Source organism: Berghia stephanieae, chromosome 3, assembly GCF_034508935.2.
Source record: "Berghia stephanieae isolate SIO BIC M18660-M18661 chromosome 3, UCSD_Bste_1.3, whole genome shotgun sequence".
Lineage (NCBI taxonomy): Eukaryota > Metazoa > Mollusca > Gastropoda > Nudibranchia > Aeolidiidae > Berghia > Berghia stephanieae.
The window spans coordinates 22,873,021-22,889,986 of NC_088362.1; the positions used below are offsets into that span (position 1 = coordinate 22,873,021).

Consider the following 16,966-nt stretch of genomic DNA (forward strand, 5'->3'; position numbering starts at 1 on the left):
TACCAGTACCAGTGTCATCAGTTGTACCTCCAAGGTCGTACACTTGTTCTGGGTTTCTGGCGTATGTGCTTATGCCATATTTTGGGTGGGATTGTTTGTTGACTTCTGTATATCCGGCATTGTTGGATCTGGATGGAACTGACTGATTATCCAAGTGTGTTTCTTGCAGAAGCAGGATATCAATACTATGGTCTTTAAGAAGTCTATTGAGATAGTCACATTTTTGCATTGAAATGCCTTCCACATTAAGAGACATTATTCTCAATCTTTCTCCTAGTACGATGTTGTTTTATAATATGAGGTTGAAGTCTTGTTTATTTTTCGAGGCTGCAGGACTTCGTTCAGCAGCTACGCGGACCTTTTTATGTGGGGCGCCGTCCGAGCCAGTATGAATAAATTTCCTCCTTGTACCTTTCATTATTAGAAGTGAGGGTCAGGAAAAGAAAGCCTTGTCTGAACGCCGGTTGGATCATCCTTCGTCTGGTCCCTATTCTGTTGCTGTTCCAGCACGATTGCATCCAAGCTGGTATCACCTTCAGGGTCATTGGGGCACGCGAGCTCCTGCACGACGGCAACGTGCTGATCTGGTAGCAGGAGGGGTCGTCGGAGTCAGTCTCCGGTGTGGGTTAGCCCTAAAACGAACAAAATAAACACAAATGACATTGGGATAGACTTCTCTCAAGACTTGAAATGGAGTAATCATATAAAACAGTAACACCAAAAACAAGCAAGCAAGTGCGTTCCTCAACAGAAACCCTTAATGAGTAGCCTAGTCTACCATGTTTCAACCAAAGCTATTGACATAATATAAGACTTAACGGAATATGGAAACACAGTGTGGGACCCTCGCTTCACCAGACCAAAGATGTAACAGCCGTTGAAAGATGACGGAATAGATCTGCTAGTGCTAGCACAACGCAGGCAGTGTGCGTGCGGATAGATAGTCAAGTAGCGCATTATTGAGTCATTGGAAAAGACTCTTTTCTCACATTCTCTCATCGTACTCAGGTGTAAAATAAGTACCTGGCGTTGTCCCTGTCGGGAAAAAATGTAATATCGCTTAATAGGCTCCATGTCTTGTCCTACATGTTAAGTGTTGCTGTTGACCCATTGTAGTTAAGTGGATATTGCGCTATATAAAAGCTCAATTTGTTTTATTCAACAAATAATAGGTCTGGAAAGCTTAGGATCCAAAACTAAAGAAAATAAATTATCACGATTTCACAGGGTGTAAAACGGGAACTGTGGCCTTAAATTGCTTGATGGGGGGTGGGGGGGGGGGGTGATGACGACCACGACGATGATGATGGAGATGAAACGCCATTTTGCTTTTAACCAGTGCGAGTAGCAAGGCTTTTAAACAAACGCATAACAATAACAAACAAATCAAATACCCTAACGAACTTTGGGAGCCCTACCAGACACCTGTGACCCTACTCAACCTCCACCTTCATTTAATTTTATTAGTTTAAACCACTCGCCGCCACCCACCCACCACATCGATAGCCTTCGATCTACGTGTAGTGTGTAATATTTTCACTTAGACGACTGCTAGTGCTATGACTGACATACCGCATAAATTTAGGAATGGTGTCAAAACAAAAGAATGTCAGCTGATTAATTAAAATTTAATTTTATTTCGATATCAACAGACAAACGGTATGCCAAGTTCAAATAAGTTATCGTGATCTCCACTCATTTGCATTATAGATTTTTTGTTAATGTGGAATCATGCAAAATATATAACGGCTGTAGGTAAGTAAGTCTGCTCTGCAAATTCCCTTATTTCTACTGTCGGTGAAGTCAGTTTCTCCTGCCTATCGGGCTATCCATCCATCCTGACTCCTGACATAAAGAGACTCTTAATTTCTTCGATTTGCATGGTCCAATATCATTGTTAATTTAAACAACATTATTGTTAGTTTAATAGAAATGTTAATATTGAATGGTATTGTTCGAATATTTCTGGACATAATTTGGTGAACGACCGGCAATCCAAGTCCAAAAAGAAATGTGGTGGTAATGGTATCAGTATCAGATCCGCTGTCTAAATTTATATGACTACTAATGCCATTCAATAGTTCTTTCAATGACGAATATCAAAATCCTGAGTCTGGGCACTTTCGGAAAGACGTGTCCCTGTCGAGTTGAGTAATTTTACCGGTGTTTTGTTAGCCAAATGTTTTATAGTTGCCAAAGAAAAATGGAAGCCACAATTTTAGAAATGTTCCTTGTCACTTAAATCATGGTCATCGTCAAAAGAGGGATTTTATAATTTTTTGTCTATTTAAGACAGGACTGGGAATCGATAGATAGGCATAAAAAGACTTGTCTAAAAAGCAGGGACATTGCCTTTAAGATCAAAGCAAACTTGACAAAATATTATTACTATCCCTACACCTAAATAATTGTGTATGTGTGTGTGTGTTTTTTAAAAAAAATCTTCCAGTTGTAAACTGTTCTAATAATGCAGGTATTATTTGCAAAGCCGGTTTCTAATTATTCTATACTTTTACTCAATTTTTGCTTTTAATTGATACATTATCTATTGCTCTATTTTCTTGTAAAAGTCACCTTGATGTGGCTATTTCACTGTCAATTGAAAAAAAAAACCCACTTCATATTGGATGGAAAACCTTGACTTCCAAGATTAAAATGATCTCCAGCTTGTCAGAAAGTCTTGATTTCTTGATTTTGAGAATTCTTTTGATTTAATTTTAAAATATCTGGTTTAAGACTTATTGGTAAGTAGAGGATGTTAATAAAAATATGGTTACAGTAAAAAATCTCTGGCCTTAAAAAAGAAGGTGTTCAGCCTTGGTATTTTGTTAAGTTTTGAAGCTTTTATATTTATCTTTGTTTCTTACTTTTAACAGTCCACAGCTTCTAGCAGCTTTGTATCACTTTGTTCAGCCATTGTATGCAACACTGTTGTGTTTTGCTTTATTACTCATCTCTTTTTTTTTTCAGTTTTCGATTCATATTAATGAAGAAGCTTCCAATTGTTTGGACTGTTTATTTCCAACCTGAAATAATCTTTTCCATTGAGAATGAATCAAGTTTGAATTTACTGTATCAGAGAATAAGGCTTGCGATACATTTGCCATACTTGAGCCTGGGCTGAAAGGACTGTGAAATAATTTGACAACCGCTTATCTATTGTAAACGTTTTAAAAAACACAACACCATTTAAAACAAAAGGGAATACAATTGAAAAGAAAAAATGGCGGCTGCAATGTTCACACGTCTGGCCAAATTCAGGAAAGGAGATAACTATGAAGACTTGGATGGGGAAGATCAAGTGGAAATGAATATAAAAGAAGTATGCCGTACTATTGGAGAAGCCATGTCAAGTGATGCACCAGTGAGCAGTAGTGAGGGGGAGAGTGCCAAAAGTGATTCTGATTTCATCACCCGTCGCAACAAGGAAAGAGATAATGCTGAAGGTGAGTGAAAAATTCTTTATGATTTGGGTCTGAGTGGAAATGAAAGTCTCATTTTGGGATTTCACTGACAAAAGTAATGAAGAAGACTATTCTATTTTATTCTTGTGTTTATTGCTGTCAATACTTAGAAATGTAATAATACATTTATGTAAGTAAAGATGCTATCAATTGTGACATCTCTCTCAACCTCTTTCTCTCTATCCCACTCTCTCTCTCTCTCTCTCTCTCTCTCTCTCTCTCTCTCTCTCTCTCTCTCTCTCTCTCTCTCAGCCCTCTCTGCTTTCTCTCTTTTTATCTCGGTCTTTCTCTGTTGTTCCTCCCTGCTCCTTCTCTATACACTCCTTCCACTACTTTATGTTTATTTTTTATTTTAACCTTTCTTCAATCCATTTTTATTTGTAAATAACCATAAATTGAGTCAACGGTAGAACACACAAACCAAACAAGTAATTTTGGTCGTAAGATGTTATACCAAATATCATTTTGGCCGTAGCCCAACGCAACATAGTTTTAAAAATTTGTCTAGTTGTGTAGCTCAAGGCTTTTTTTTTCCAAACTCAAATTAAAAAAAAATTTCTTTATTTATCCCATAGAGGAAATTTGTCTCTAGGGTCTATTACTACAAGGGAAGACTAGAATAACCCAGTCATCAGTCACAGTGCAGTATCGCAAATTGAGCTAGAGTGAGGTGACTAGCTCAAGGTCACACAGCTGATCGAACTCAGTACCTTTCGGATAACAAGCTAAGACCGTACTGCTGAGCTATGCTGTCCCCAATTTAATGTTAAAAATTAAGTGTTAGCAACCATTCTCCAAAAGTTATATTTATATGTTTCTTTTGTGATCCATTTGGCTCTAAAACTAAAAGACAATTATTTTCTTATGTTTCTTATGTTATGATGACTAGCTCTGATGCTGTACTTATATTATCATTTTTTATATATCCATGATTAAATTTGACAAAAGCAATACTCCTTTGAGTGAGTTGAGGTAAGGAGTTGTGATACTGTGAACAGTCAATGGAACTATGATATATTTATTGCAGTCGAAATGAAGGAAATTGTGCAGAGCCCAGAAGGTAGGATAGCTATTGCTGTTTAGTGGTGGAAGTTTGAAAAGTATTTTGTCATCAGTCATACTAACACTAACATAATGTTCAGAAAAAGTATCAATAATGGCACTAGTATCAATAATGATGAGAAAAATAGAATACGGAGAAGTGCCTAAAGGAACCATGTAGATATTGCTGCTCGAAACTCGAAGAAATAAATAACAATGTAAAATTGAATGTAAGCTTTAATTTAATAACGAAAACAGATGAAATGGATGTTTCAGATTTCTCCTTTATCAACAAGCATTCATCCTGTTTGTTGATAAAGGAGAAACCTGAAAAGTCCATTTCATCTGTTTTCGTTATTAAATTGAAGCTTGCCATCCATTTCAGATTTTTATTTACTAATGGAAACAGAGAATAAAAAGTCACGGGACTCAAGATCCAATTGACACAACACCCACCGCTTGACTGAAAGAGAGAGGACAGCAAGCGGTTGCACAACCGACTGAGTGATACATTCATACTGGTTGTACGACTGCTCACTGTCTTCTCTCTCTCAGCCAGATAGAGGGTGTCGTGTCAATTGGATCCTGAGTTTGGCACTGACCCCGTAACTTTTTGTTCTCTGTTATCATCTGGCACTTCTCCATACCCTATTTTTCTCACCAACATAATATTGAAATATTTAGATTTTATGGAATTAATTGTTAGGCTTGCTTTTAAATTTTACTGCTTGTATTTGACTATCCTGAGTTGGATTTGGTTCAAAGTTTTCTGAATTTAACATGAGATTCAAGTCTTGAAGTGTTTAATGGGCGGAGATGCTATACACGTATGTCAAGTAGCATGGCATCAGCTGCAGTGCAATATCGCAAATTGAGCTAGGGCGAGGTGTCTTGCATAAAGCTACACAGCTGATCTAGAACTCGGTACCTTTCGGGTAACAAGCTATCCCCAATTTAAGTGTTAAAAATTAAGTGTTAGCAACCATTCTCCAAAAACTATATTTATATGTTTTTTTGTTTGTATCTAAAAGACAATTATTTTCTTATGTTTCTCATGTTATGATGACGAGCTCTGATGCTGCACTTATATTATCATTTTTTATATATCCATGATTAAATTTGACAAAAGCAATACTCCTTTGGTCAGTTGAGGTAAGGAGTTGTGATACTGTGAACAGTCAATAGAACTATGATATATTTATTGCAGTCGAAATGAAGGAAATTGTGCAGAGCCCAGAAGGTAGGATAGCTATTGCTGTTTAGTGGTGGAAGTTTGAAAAGTATTTTGTCATCAGTCATACTGACACTAACTAACATAATGTTCAGAAAAAGTATCAAAAAGGGCACTAGTATCAATAATGATGAGAAAAGTAGAGTATGGAGAAGTGCCTAATGGAAACAGAGAATATAAAGTCATGGGACTCAGGATCCAATTGACACGCCTGACTGAAAGAGAGAGTACAGCAAGTGGTTGCACAACCGACTGAGTGATACATTCATACTGGTTGTACGACTGCTCGCTGTCTTCTCTCTCTTTCAGCCAGACAGAGGGTGTCGTATCAATTGGATCCTGAGTTTGGCACTGACCCCATGACTTTTTGTTCTCTGTTATCATCTGGCACTTCTCCATACCCTATTTTTCTCACCAACATAATATTGAAATATTTAGATTTTATGGAATTAATTGTTAGGCTTGCTTTTAAATTTTACTGCTTGTATTTGACTATCCTGAGTTGGATTTGGTTCAAAGTTTTCTGAACTTAACTTGAGATTCAAGTCTTGAAGTGTTTAATGAGCGGAGATGCTATACACGTTTGTCAAATAGCATGGTATTTTGAAATGTGATTCAATCCACAATATGGAAATATGCGAAAATGTGAAGAAAAATAAAAGGAAATTGATCAAAAACTAGCACCAACTATTGGAAGTATTATGCTTTCTTGGATTTAGACGCCTTAGAGGGATGAGGAATGATATACTTTGAGGTGATGGACAGGAATTTAGTTGATCAAAGACTTGCCTGCTTTCTTCTAACTTGATCAATCTGCTGAGTTATGACCAAACACACTGCGCCACCCCCATTGAAACCAGCATGAGTAAAAGTGATGCCAAATTATATGATCAAAGCATGCAATTCTACTGTTCAACCTTAAGGCAATTTTCATTTAGATATAAGCTTTTCATTTTGCTTGATAAGGAATGCAATCATACTATTTTATCATTGCTTGAATTGAAAGCAAGGGTTGCTTGGTGACTTCCAAGTCTTATTGGAATCAAGGTTTATGACAGGTAGATTGCTTTATCATATTATCTTATTTAAATGCGTGACAGAGGTACTACAAAAATCACAGTACCGATGATCTTAACTGATGGTGTCTCAAATTAAAGGTTACACGTTGTTGGAGGTCAAAGTTGTTCTTTTTATAGGTTTATTGCTGACGATTTTACCAATTCAAGATTATTGCCCTTTTGCTCTCTTTTAATTTCTTTTCATCATCTATTTTGATGAATCTATTGAGCACCACATTATGGGCCATAATTATTAGGGCATGTGTCTAATAATAATTAAGATGATAATGATAATAAAAAAAATAAAATAAAATGATGATGATGATGATGATGAGACTTATATAGCGCTGTGTATCGTGGCATCAAGGTGCTTAAATTTTACAACCATTGGGACTATATTTAAAATACACTGAACTACAGTGGACATAATATGCACCATACACACATGTGTGTGATAAAACCATTTTAAAATAAAGTGTAAAAATAAACTACAAAGATTGGGGAATGTTTTGCATGATTGAAAGGCGCATGCAAAGTTTTACGGACAATTATTGTGATCCAAACACTGTGCATATATTGTGCGGCTATGTGGTATACTGGTGTGACACTCGCCTTCGGATCGGAAGGTCCTGAATTCGAGTCACTCTCTGAGCTGCACATGGTTGAGTCCTTGCAAAAGGCTGTTGTCCAGGGACCCTTTGTAAAGCGCTTTGAGCGTGTTTAGTGGATATAGTTGCTATAAAAAAAGATCTTTATTTTTTTATTCAACAAAGTCTGAGGACCTACTGAAAATAATGGGTCTGGAAAGCATAGAAGCCAGAACTAAAGAAAAATAAATTATCACGATTTCACAGGGTGTACAACGAGAACTGTGGCCTTACATTTACATTGCTTAATAAAGGGCATGAAGCCAGAATCAGTCTGTCAACAGCACAGACAATAAATGTAAACTGTGACCCCTTTTCCCCCTCATATATTAAATGGTGTGTGTTTAACAATCTCTTCCCTTTTTCCAGTTGTTGGTAGTTGTAGCAGCGCCTCCTGTATAAACTCTACCAGCCGCAGCTGGTTATGACATTCAGTGATAAATCAGATCATTATATCATGCTTCTTGAATTAAAATACATGGGGATTGTTTTTTTGTTTTTGTTTTAAAATTATTTTTTAAAAACATGAATACATTCAGCAATGTTTTGGGATGAGACATTATTTCAATGACATTGCTGTAGGCTTGCAAGTCTGCATATCATACTCAAGAAGACTAGACGAGGGTTATGACTCATTCTTTATGTTTGTTAGATATGATGGCAGTTAGCATTTGCTGAGCAATACCCCTGTATCTTATGGATATGTGGTAAACTGTCTTGAGTCAAACTTTGCAGCATGTCATATTATAAGGGATCCTTTGCATAGCTCTTGATGGACTGGCATGAATCCCGGGCAAGGTTCTGAGCTCCCTCCCCTGTCCACCCAATACTGATTGGGTATCCAGGTCTGTTAGATCAGGTGGAAAGTACTTTTCGATAGAATAGCATCCATCCAAAGGGTAGCAAGCAATTCTATTGTCTGTTCAATGCTCTAGAGACTGAGATAAACTCTGGCTCTGAAGGACTCCTTTTTTTTATTTTTGCACAGGCTTGTAATTCAAGTTAGGCTGTTTATTTTTGGAAAATGGAGTTGAAGTTACTTTAATAATGGGCATATTATTCAAAGAATTCAACATGTCTTTTTCACCACAGTATATTGACAAAACAGGTTTTTCTATTAATTTTCCCTTCTCTGTTGCTTTGACTCCGCCCCCCTCCCCCTTCCCAACCCTAAAAACATCTTTGGCTTATGACTTGGTAATGATGTCACCCGAGAGGAGGGTTATTAGGCGCTAACCACTGTATTATGTAGAGGTGAAACTTATGTTGAAAATTGAGTTTGAAGGTATATAACATGAAATTTATTTAGAACAATGAAAGTAGTCTTCTCAACCTGCAAGGAAAAGAGAAAAAAAAAACCCCCAACTCTTCTTTGTAATTCTGACAAAATTACATACTCTCTTCTTACCAACTATAGGAAAATCGTCACATTCGTTAGGATGCGAGTTACTTATTTTTCTTATTCAGATTTGTTTTACAAATCTTGTTATTTTTATAAGAACTTAATGCCGTTTTGTGTAGCGTGTTCTACTCAACAAAATTATACATACCATTTAATTACTGCTTTTAAATTTGAGTTTTAAAATTCAATTTGTGTCTTGAAAATGGTTGGCAAGGAGAGAGAGTTAATTCATATCTTGGTGCCTGACTCTTCGGGTCATAATACCAATCATCTACTGAAAAATACTGCTTCCAGCAAGGGCTTTGCAGCTCAGTTTGCTAGCGGAATTGTTTAATTACCCTGCTTCAACATCCTGTATTTAAGTGACCTCTCTGTCCCCATCTGTGACTGGGTAATTGATTCTTAAAAAAAAGCATGTGATGGAAAGTATAGGAAAAATAAAACAGCATCCGTCATATCGGTAACAAACAATTCACACTGTCCATTTCATAATACATAAACTTAGATCAGTTCCTGCTCCATGAACCTGTTGGCTGTTGAGTACTACTAAGGCTGCTGCACAAGTTTCTCTAAATTGTCATATTATTAGTTTTTTTAAAGCAACTTTTTAAAAGTATAAATTATAGTGAATATAATTGATATTCAAAGATTGAAATTTAGGAATGATCAGATTTGTAACTCTAAGGGTTTTCCTATATCAATCGGCACCAAATAGAAATTACCAACAGAAATTAATGTAGATGGAACATTTCTTACAACCTAGTCATAGAAATATGTGTAATTATTCCTTCTTAAAATGTTTCCACGTGTTGTGTTTCACCCATTCATTCCATATGACTAACCAAACCCTGTGCCACAGCATATAGTAATAATTGTAGGAATTCTAGCCTCCATTTTTATGAATGATTTATTCATCTTTATTTTCCAACAATCAGTTCTGTTTGACTCTCTCCGTTCTGCACTCCTAAACTTGGATATTTACCACTTTGATGTGACTAAGGATTTCAATGATTTTATAATTTTATCTTCAATGACATCTTTTGATGATATTGCCTCCTAACTTAAAGTCTTCATATCAACTCATTGAAAGGGCTTTATTTTCTCCCCCAAAAATAAGGCGATTGAATCCTTCGAATATGTTTGTTAATAATATAACTGTTATAATGTAAGAAGTAAATTATACCATCATTTTTATGTGGTATAACAATTCATACACTGATTAAAAAGTAATTTTTGTTCTCCATATTTATGAATGATATCTTTTCCTACAATTAGTTTTATGAGGCTTTTTCCGCTCTGCACTCCTAAACTCGGATATCATCCACTTTGATACGACTATGGAATTCAATAACTTTATGATTTTATCTTCAGGGATATCTTTTGATGATATTGTCCTCAACTTGTATTCTTCAAATCAACTCACTGAGAAGCCTATTTAAATGTTTTTTTTTTCAAAATTAGACGATTGAATCTTTTTACTGTTTGATAATAGTATTACTGTTATAAGGTAAGAAGTACCTTCGTTATTATTCAATATAAAATTTGAAATGTAAAGGTTATAAGTAATTTTTTCTCTATGAAATGGGTCACACAACAGCTTAACTCCTCTGCGATGTAAAGGAATTGCACAGGAAATGTGCTCTTAAAATTTCTCTTTAAATAAGAATGGTCTGGCAGGAGGTCACGCTGTGTCTTCTTTCCCCTTATTTCTGTTTTCCAGTTGCTTTTTGTCTTTGTCTTGGAATGGGATTATATAGCATGGGTATTGGCTGGAGTCCTTGACTGGGAGGAAACAGTCAAATGCATAGTTATAGTTTTAGGGGATGATATATTTTATCTTGTAAATCATCTCTCTGTTATGTATTGTTAGTTATGTATTCTGTAAACATTTGAGTGTATTTCTCTTAATGGGATCCTGTGCTGGTGTCTGGATGAGACTTTAAGGTGATCTCAAACTAAGTACATTGATGATATGCTCTTGGAATCTACATTTATTCCCTATTTGAACCAATTTCCCTTTGTCTTTGACTATTCCATTTTCTTCTTTTTACTGGAGCTGATATGACCTAAATGTGTCGCAAACTCCGTAAAACAAAACAAATAAGTATGATGGTAGGCATTCTTTCTGATTGTCATTTGGAAAATGATAATGATTTAGACAACTTGTTTTATATAAGTTTGAAAGATGAAAATAGGGTTAACCTGTCCGGTTAATTGAGTATACATATCTATTTTGGTTTTCACGGATCCCGATAGCTCATTTGGTAGAGCACTCACTTCACACACAAAGGGACCATGATTGATCCCGGGTGAAGTCCAGATTTTTTTATGACCCTTCTGTCCATCCATCAGTGATTGGGTAGTTTGATCTGTTAGATCTAATGGAAAGTACTTTGCGATAGACTAGGGTCCTATCCGAAGGGTAGCAAGCAATTGCAATCATTTGTTTCATGCTATAGAATCCGGGAGAAACTCCGACTCCATGGGTCTAGTAGCTCTGTAGGACTAGTTTATTTTGGTCTTGAATCAAATAACTTGATGACAAAAATTCTTTATATCGTCTGCATTTAGACTCGCTGCCTTTTACCAATAGATATATTGATCTAAGTGTTATTGTTATATCAAATCAATGTTGTTTGAATTTAATTAAATCTTTTTATTTTGTTTCTTCAATGTTTTTATTTATGCTGAATATGATATTGAAAATTAAATGAATTGTACACTTTTCATTATGGGTGGTTTAAGTAATTCTTTAATACTATCTTATGATCAGAGACCTACACAGTTCAAGAGTGCATTGACCAAATTGGCTTTGGAAAGTTCCAAATCAAGCTCTCCATCCTCACAGGTTTTGCATGGGTAAGTAATAATTGTATTAGATGGTAGCTTCTTAAGTATTATCCCGATTAAGAAAAATGTGCACTAAGTAAATTAGATGATCACTTATCAGGAATAAGGGGGTCCCAATAGCTCAGTTGGTAGAGCACTTGCTTCACATACAAAAGGGCAGAGATCGATCCCAGGTTCAGTCGAGATTTTTTTCTGATCCCCCAGTTGATTGGGTGACTGGATCTGGTAGATCAGGCAGAAAGTACTGTGCAATAAACTAGCATCCTATCCAAAGGATAGCAATAAATTGTTATTGTCCATTTCACGCTATAGAAACCAGGATAAACTCCGGCTGCATGGGCCTAATGACTCTGAAGGACTACACTTTTTATCAGGATTATTGTGTTTAAAAAAAATCTTACTCTACTTATTAGATCTAATTTAGTTAATCCTTTGAAATCCCTATGGAACATCATGAGAATTCAACAACTTTTCTTCATCCAATGCTCAATACTCTTCGTGATTATCCTTTCTTGTTCTGTCTAGGTGTTTCCAATCCCTGATTTCTTACTTAGTTGAGTGTCTTTAAGATAAAGCAGTCCTTCAGAGCCATTAGACCCATGGAGCCGGAGTTTCTATAGCGTTAAATGGACAATAACAATTGCTTGCTACCCATTGGATAGGATGCTAGTAAGTCGCAAAGTACTTGTCACCAGATATAGCAGACCGAGCTACTCAATCACTGCTGGACGGACAGGAGGGCCAGAAAAAAAATCTCGACTCTACCCGGGATTGATCACAGTCCCTTTGCGTGTGAGGCGAGTGCTCTACCAACTGAGCTATCGGGTCCCCCGAGCATCTTTAGAGTCCCCATTGTGGACTGTGTGTCAGTGCTTGTCTGTTCACGATGTCTGTTGGCTTTCGAGAAGGGGAAGTAAGTTTGTGTCAGTGCTTGTCTGTTCATGATGTCTGTTGGCTTTCGAGAAGAGGAAGTAAGTCTGTGTCAGTGCTTGTCTGTTCATCATGTCTGTTGGCTTTCGAGAAGGGGGAAGTAAGTTTCATGCCTATCAAAATGACAACTTTTTTTTTGCGCATTGTATCTTTGAAAGCTAGTATTTATTTACTTTTGCATCATTCTTCATGGCTAGACGCTCATACCTGCCACCCCTTCGCTTTTGGCGGAATCATTCCTATTTTCACTCTTCTTTTTGTACTATTCTGCCATTGTCTTTAAAATTCCGATTTTCAAAAAATGATGATAATGGTAAGAATAAAAAAAGAGCTATGAGAGAGAGGGGGGGGGGGGGGAATGTTAAAAAGGTGAAATTCCTATTTCTTGTCTCCAATTCCTATTTTCAGGCGTTCTGATTCCACTTTTGGAATGTGAAGTGTTGGCAGGTCTGGATGCTGAGAACTTTTTTCCAGTCTATCTGGATTATTCATGAAGTATTACCATTTTTTAAAACTGGTTTTGTTTTTGGCCGAAAAATGGTTTTAGACTTGAAATTTTCCATGTTTTATTATTTTGTTCTTTTTTAAAACTGTTACATTAATTTTTGTATATAACTTGAATGTATTTGAGGGGAATCTTAATATGCATTTGAAAACGTTTTATTCACAAAATAAAAAACAAAACAAAACAAAAAAAACAAGACAAGGATTTGTCATCGTGTGCCATTATTTGTCTGATGGTCCATCAACAATAGTAGTTTTCGTGATTGACTAACCTTTTCTGTCTTGCAGATGGCAGATGCTATGGAGATGATGATCCTTGCCATTTTGTCCCCTGCCCTCCATTGTGAGTGGAAGCTAGAAGGATGGCAGGAAGCTCTTATCACCACTGTAAGATTTGATTTTGTGATTAACCTTAGAGGTGACAGGGCCGATTTCACTAAAAAAAAACCCCCAACCCCCGCCCCCCCCCCCCCCCCCCCCCCCCCCCCCCCCCCAACCAATAAATGAAACAAAAACAAAAAGCTTTTGTCAGAATTTGACAGTTATTTCTATTGCTTTTTGCAAAGAGATAAGTAACTGTGGGGTCTAGTCTGTTTTCTGCTGAAGCTAGAATCTCATGGCAGTTGCTAATCTCTTACTGAAAGCGATGGAAATGACAGTCGTATCGTGACAAAAGTCATGCATTGAGTCAATTTAAAATCGGCCATGACAGATGTTTGGTTAAGAAAAATAGATTTGTGACTAATTGTCTCAAAACATTGTTTTGTCAGGATGACCTTAGTGCTGGAAATTGAATTTATAGCCAGCCATAAATATGAAACTTAGGGTTAATTTCTGTTCATTATTGTGGAGATTCGATATAATTTTTTACGCTGCAAAAGACCCAAAGTTCATATTTCTTTTAATTTTTATTGTAAATTCATGTTTCATGGTCCGATTCATCCCGATGCAATCCTGTTTTGAGACAGGAGCTCACATTTATATATTTGATGGTCATATTATGATTAAAAAAATAATTCTACTAATACTTCAATTGCTTTTTTATAGTCTTACATATTAATAATTGCCAACATCTTAATTTAATTGTGATTGTGCAGATTTCAGTTTTCTTATTTAAATTGTTTTATTATTAAAAATCAAACAAATGAATATTGGCTTTTCTATTCAAAATATTTTTTCCCCATTCTTCCACTCTACTTTAATTTTGGATTTTAATCGTTTGATTTAATTAAATTAGAGGTGGGTAGCAATGGAGAATTGCTAACTTATAAATGTGTTGTTTTATATCAATTGTTTCAGGTTGTATTCTGTGGCATGATGTTTAGCTCAAGCTATTGGGGGTCCGTTTGTGATAAATATGGACGCAAAGCTGTAAGTTTTTTTAAAAGTCATGAATGCTCTTTTATTTTGTTTTTTGAAAAATATTTTATATAAAATATCAGTTAATTATTAATAATCAAAAAGTTCAAATTGCTGTAATATTTTTTTTTCTGGTAGTTATCATTTGTGGTGTTTGTTTAAGGCTATAGACCTTTTTATTTGTTTGAAAATTTTATTTTCATACTGATGGTGTCCACAGTAAAAATTTAGTTTCTTGATTTTGAGTTTGACTTATGGCACCAATGAATATAAGTTTTGTGTAACACCAAGGAATTATGCATCTTAGATTTAATATATATGTTTATAATATAGCCATATTTCGTAATTTTTCATCTTTAGGAGTTAATATTTTGCTCTGTAGTCACCTGCTACTTTGGTGTGTTGAGTGCATTTGCTCCTAACTTTTACTGGATGCTTATTCTGCGTGGGCTGGTTGGATTTGGGATCGGAGGAGCTCCCCAATCGTAAGTTTCGTGATCACATTTGAAATGCTTAGCTAATTTACAGCAGACGTAATTGTCCCTAATTTGAATATTGGATACATTTTACAAATTTTGATCATTTTAGTTATGAACAGTGTAAACTTCATTTTATTTTTATTTTTTGATCACAGATGAATTTAACTGTTTTACTTTTTGATAATTATTTCTTTGTGTTGCAGGAGTTTTTTAATCTACGTAACTCAATTTAGACAAGAGGAACTTTAATCAAGTCAAATCAACTCAAATATTTACCTGTTGCTATTCTTTTTTTTTGGTTCTTCACTTACATATAATAAGTATTTACAAAGGGTTTTGTAATCTTTCAACCAGTGTTACATTGTATGCCGAATTTCTACCGTCCAAGGCAAGGGCTATTTGTGTGACTTTTGTTGAAGTATTTTGGGCTATAGGTGCCTGCTTTGAAGTGCTTCTGGCGCTCTTCATCATGCCTACCCTTGGTTGGAGATATCTACTGGGATTTTCAGCCATTCCACTCCTGCTATTTTCTGCATTTTGTGTGGTAATTACTCGGAAATATTTTTTGGTCTGAGTCTAATGGCATAATGACAATATTATTTTTGTTATTCTTTTAATAAATATATGCCATTCATTAATGATAAATGGCCATAGAGGAACAAATAAGATATTGTCTCTGTATCAACTGAATTTCCCACGCCATGTTTTATGAATGTAAACGATCTTTTTTCTCTCCTTTATCAAATCTGAAAAGTGATAGACAATAAAGTGGCATACAAAACAGTAAAAAAAAAAAAAATAGATTTGACCTACAGAGGAGAGAGACTAAGGATATAAGATAATGTTTTTTTTTTTTTGTTTTTTAAAAAAATATCCTCTATATCCTGTTATCTACAGTATACATTTTTTCAGTGTTTTATCTCATTTTTATTATTCATTAGTTACCACAATGGTTTGTTTCTTTGTTAGAAATGACTGAGGACTTTTATATTGTATTGTTGCTAAATTTGGATTTTCATCTATTCTCTCCTTTCAACACAAAATGATCGAATTCTCTCTCATACATATGTAGTGAAGCGATTATAAAAACTATAAAAAATAATATTTATTTTAAGCTTCACTCGTTTGAAAATTCACTCGTTTGAAAATCTTTTTTTTTTTTCTTTTAAAAAAAATAAAAAAACTTGTGATAGTGGCTACCTGAAAGTGCCCGTTATGACCTAACAAGAGGATGTTACAACAAAGCTGTAAAAACCCTGGAGAGAATTGCCAAGGACAATGGGAAGCCAATGCCTCTGGGAAAACTCGTGGAGGCTCCAACCCATGTAAGTATGGGATGGTATGGGACGATAGACCGTCCGTTTATATAGCCTATGTACTTTTTGTCAGAAATTGATTTCATAATATTGTCATTCAGCATCTTTGTCGAACCTTTGTTGTTTCCCAAAGGGAATTGCTTTCATTGCTTGTAATTTCTGTTTATGTGTCGATAAAATGAAAAAAAAAAGGAAAAAGAAGCAAACATACAAAAAACAAAAAAAAAAAACAAACCCAAAAATATTTTTAAAAACACCCCCCAAAAAACACAAACAAAAATAAAGCAAAAATAAAGTCAATATCTGACCATGATAATTGTATGAAAATGTCGCAAAAGTTCTGCTTTTATTATTTTAATTTAATTTTTTTGATAAATCAGAATCTGAATCTATCTCAAATGAGAATTGTGGCGAGAATGGTTAAAGAAAAAATTCAAGAATAATTCACTTGATTAAATGAATGAATTTAGGTAACATGCATTGGATTTTGAAAAAGAGGCAATGAAAATACACATTTAAGTAAAGTATAATTCTATTCACTGCCTTAAATATCAAAAAATATAATCAACAATTTATTTCTTTGCTCCGAAGCTTGTTTTCTTATATTACACATGAAAGTCAATATAGTCCTAAAAATTGAATTGAGAATATTTCATTTTGTTATTTTCCACTTTCACCTATAGAT

General features: G+C 35.2%; 1 protein-coding gene across 4 annotated transcripts in view; it reads left to right on the forward strand.

Annotated features, from left to right (window-relative positions):
- Positions 1-1,538: 1,538 nt before the first annotated feature.
- Positions 1,539-16,966, forward strand: part of LOC144967355 (synaptic vesicle 2-related protein-like) — a 24,860-nt gene continuing 9,432 nt past the window's right edge. The window contains exons 1-10 of one of the 4 annotated variants that reach the window (XM_078904462.1): positions 1,539-1,755; positions 2,971-3,446; positions 4,492-4,524; positions 5,713-5,745; positions 11,617-11,702; positions 13,416-13,514; positions 14,427-14,498; positions 14,847-14,971; positions 15,320-15,509; positions 16,159-16,290. In XM_078904462.1, coding sequence (XP_078760588.1) covers positions 3,224-3,446; positions 4,492-4,524; positions 5,713-5,745; positions 11,617-11,702; positions 13,416-13,514; positions 14,427-14,498; positions 14,847-14,971; positions 15,320-15,509; positions 16,159-16,290 — 993 coding nt within the window. In that variant the 5' untranslated portion in view covers positions 1,539-1,755; positions 2,971-3,223. The remainder of the gene's footprint in view (positions 1,756-2,970; positions 3,447-4,491; positions 4,525-5,712; positions 5,746-11,616; positions 11,703-13,415; positions 13,515-14,426; positions 14,499-14,846; positions 14,972-15,319; positions 15,510-16,158; positions 16,291-16,966) is intronic. The other 3 variants (XM_078904463.1, XM_078904464.1, XM_078904465.1) reach the window with 3 other exon arrangements.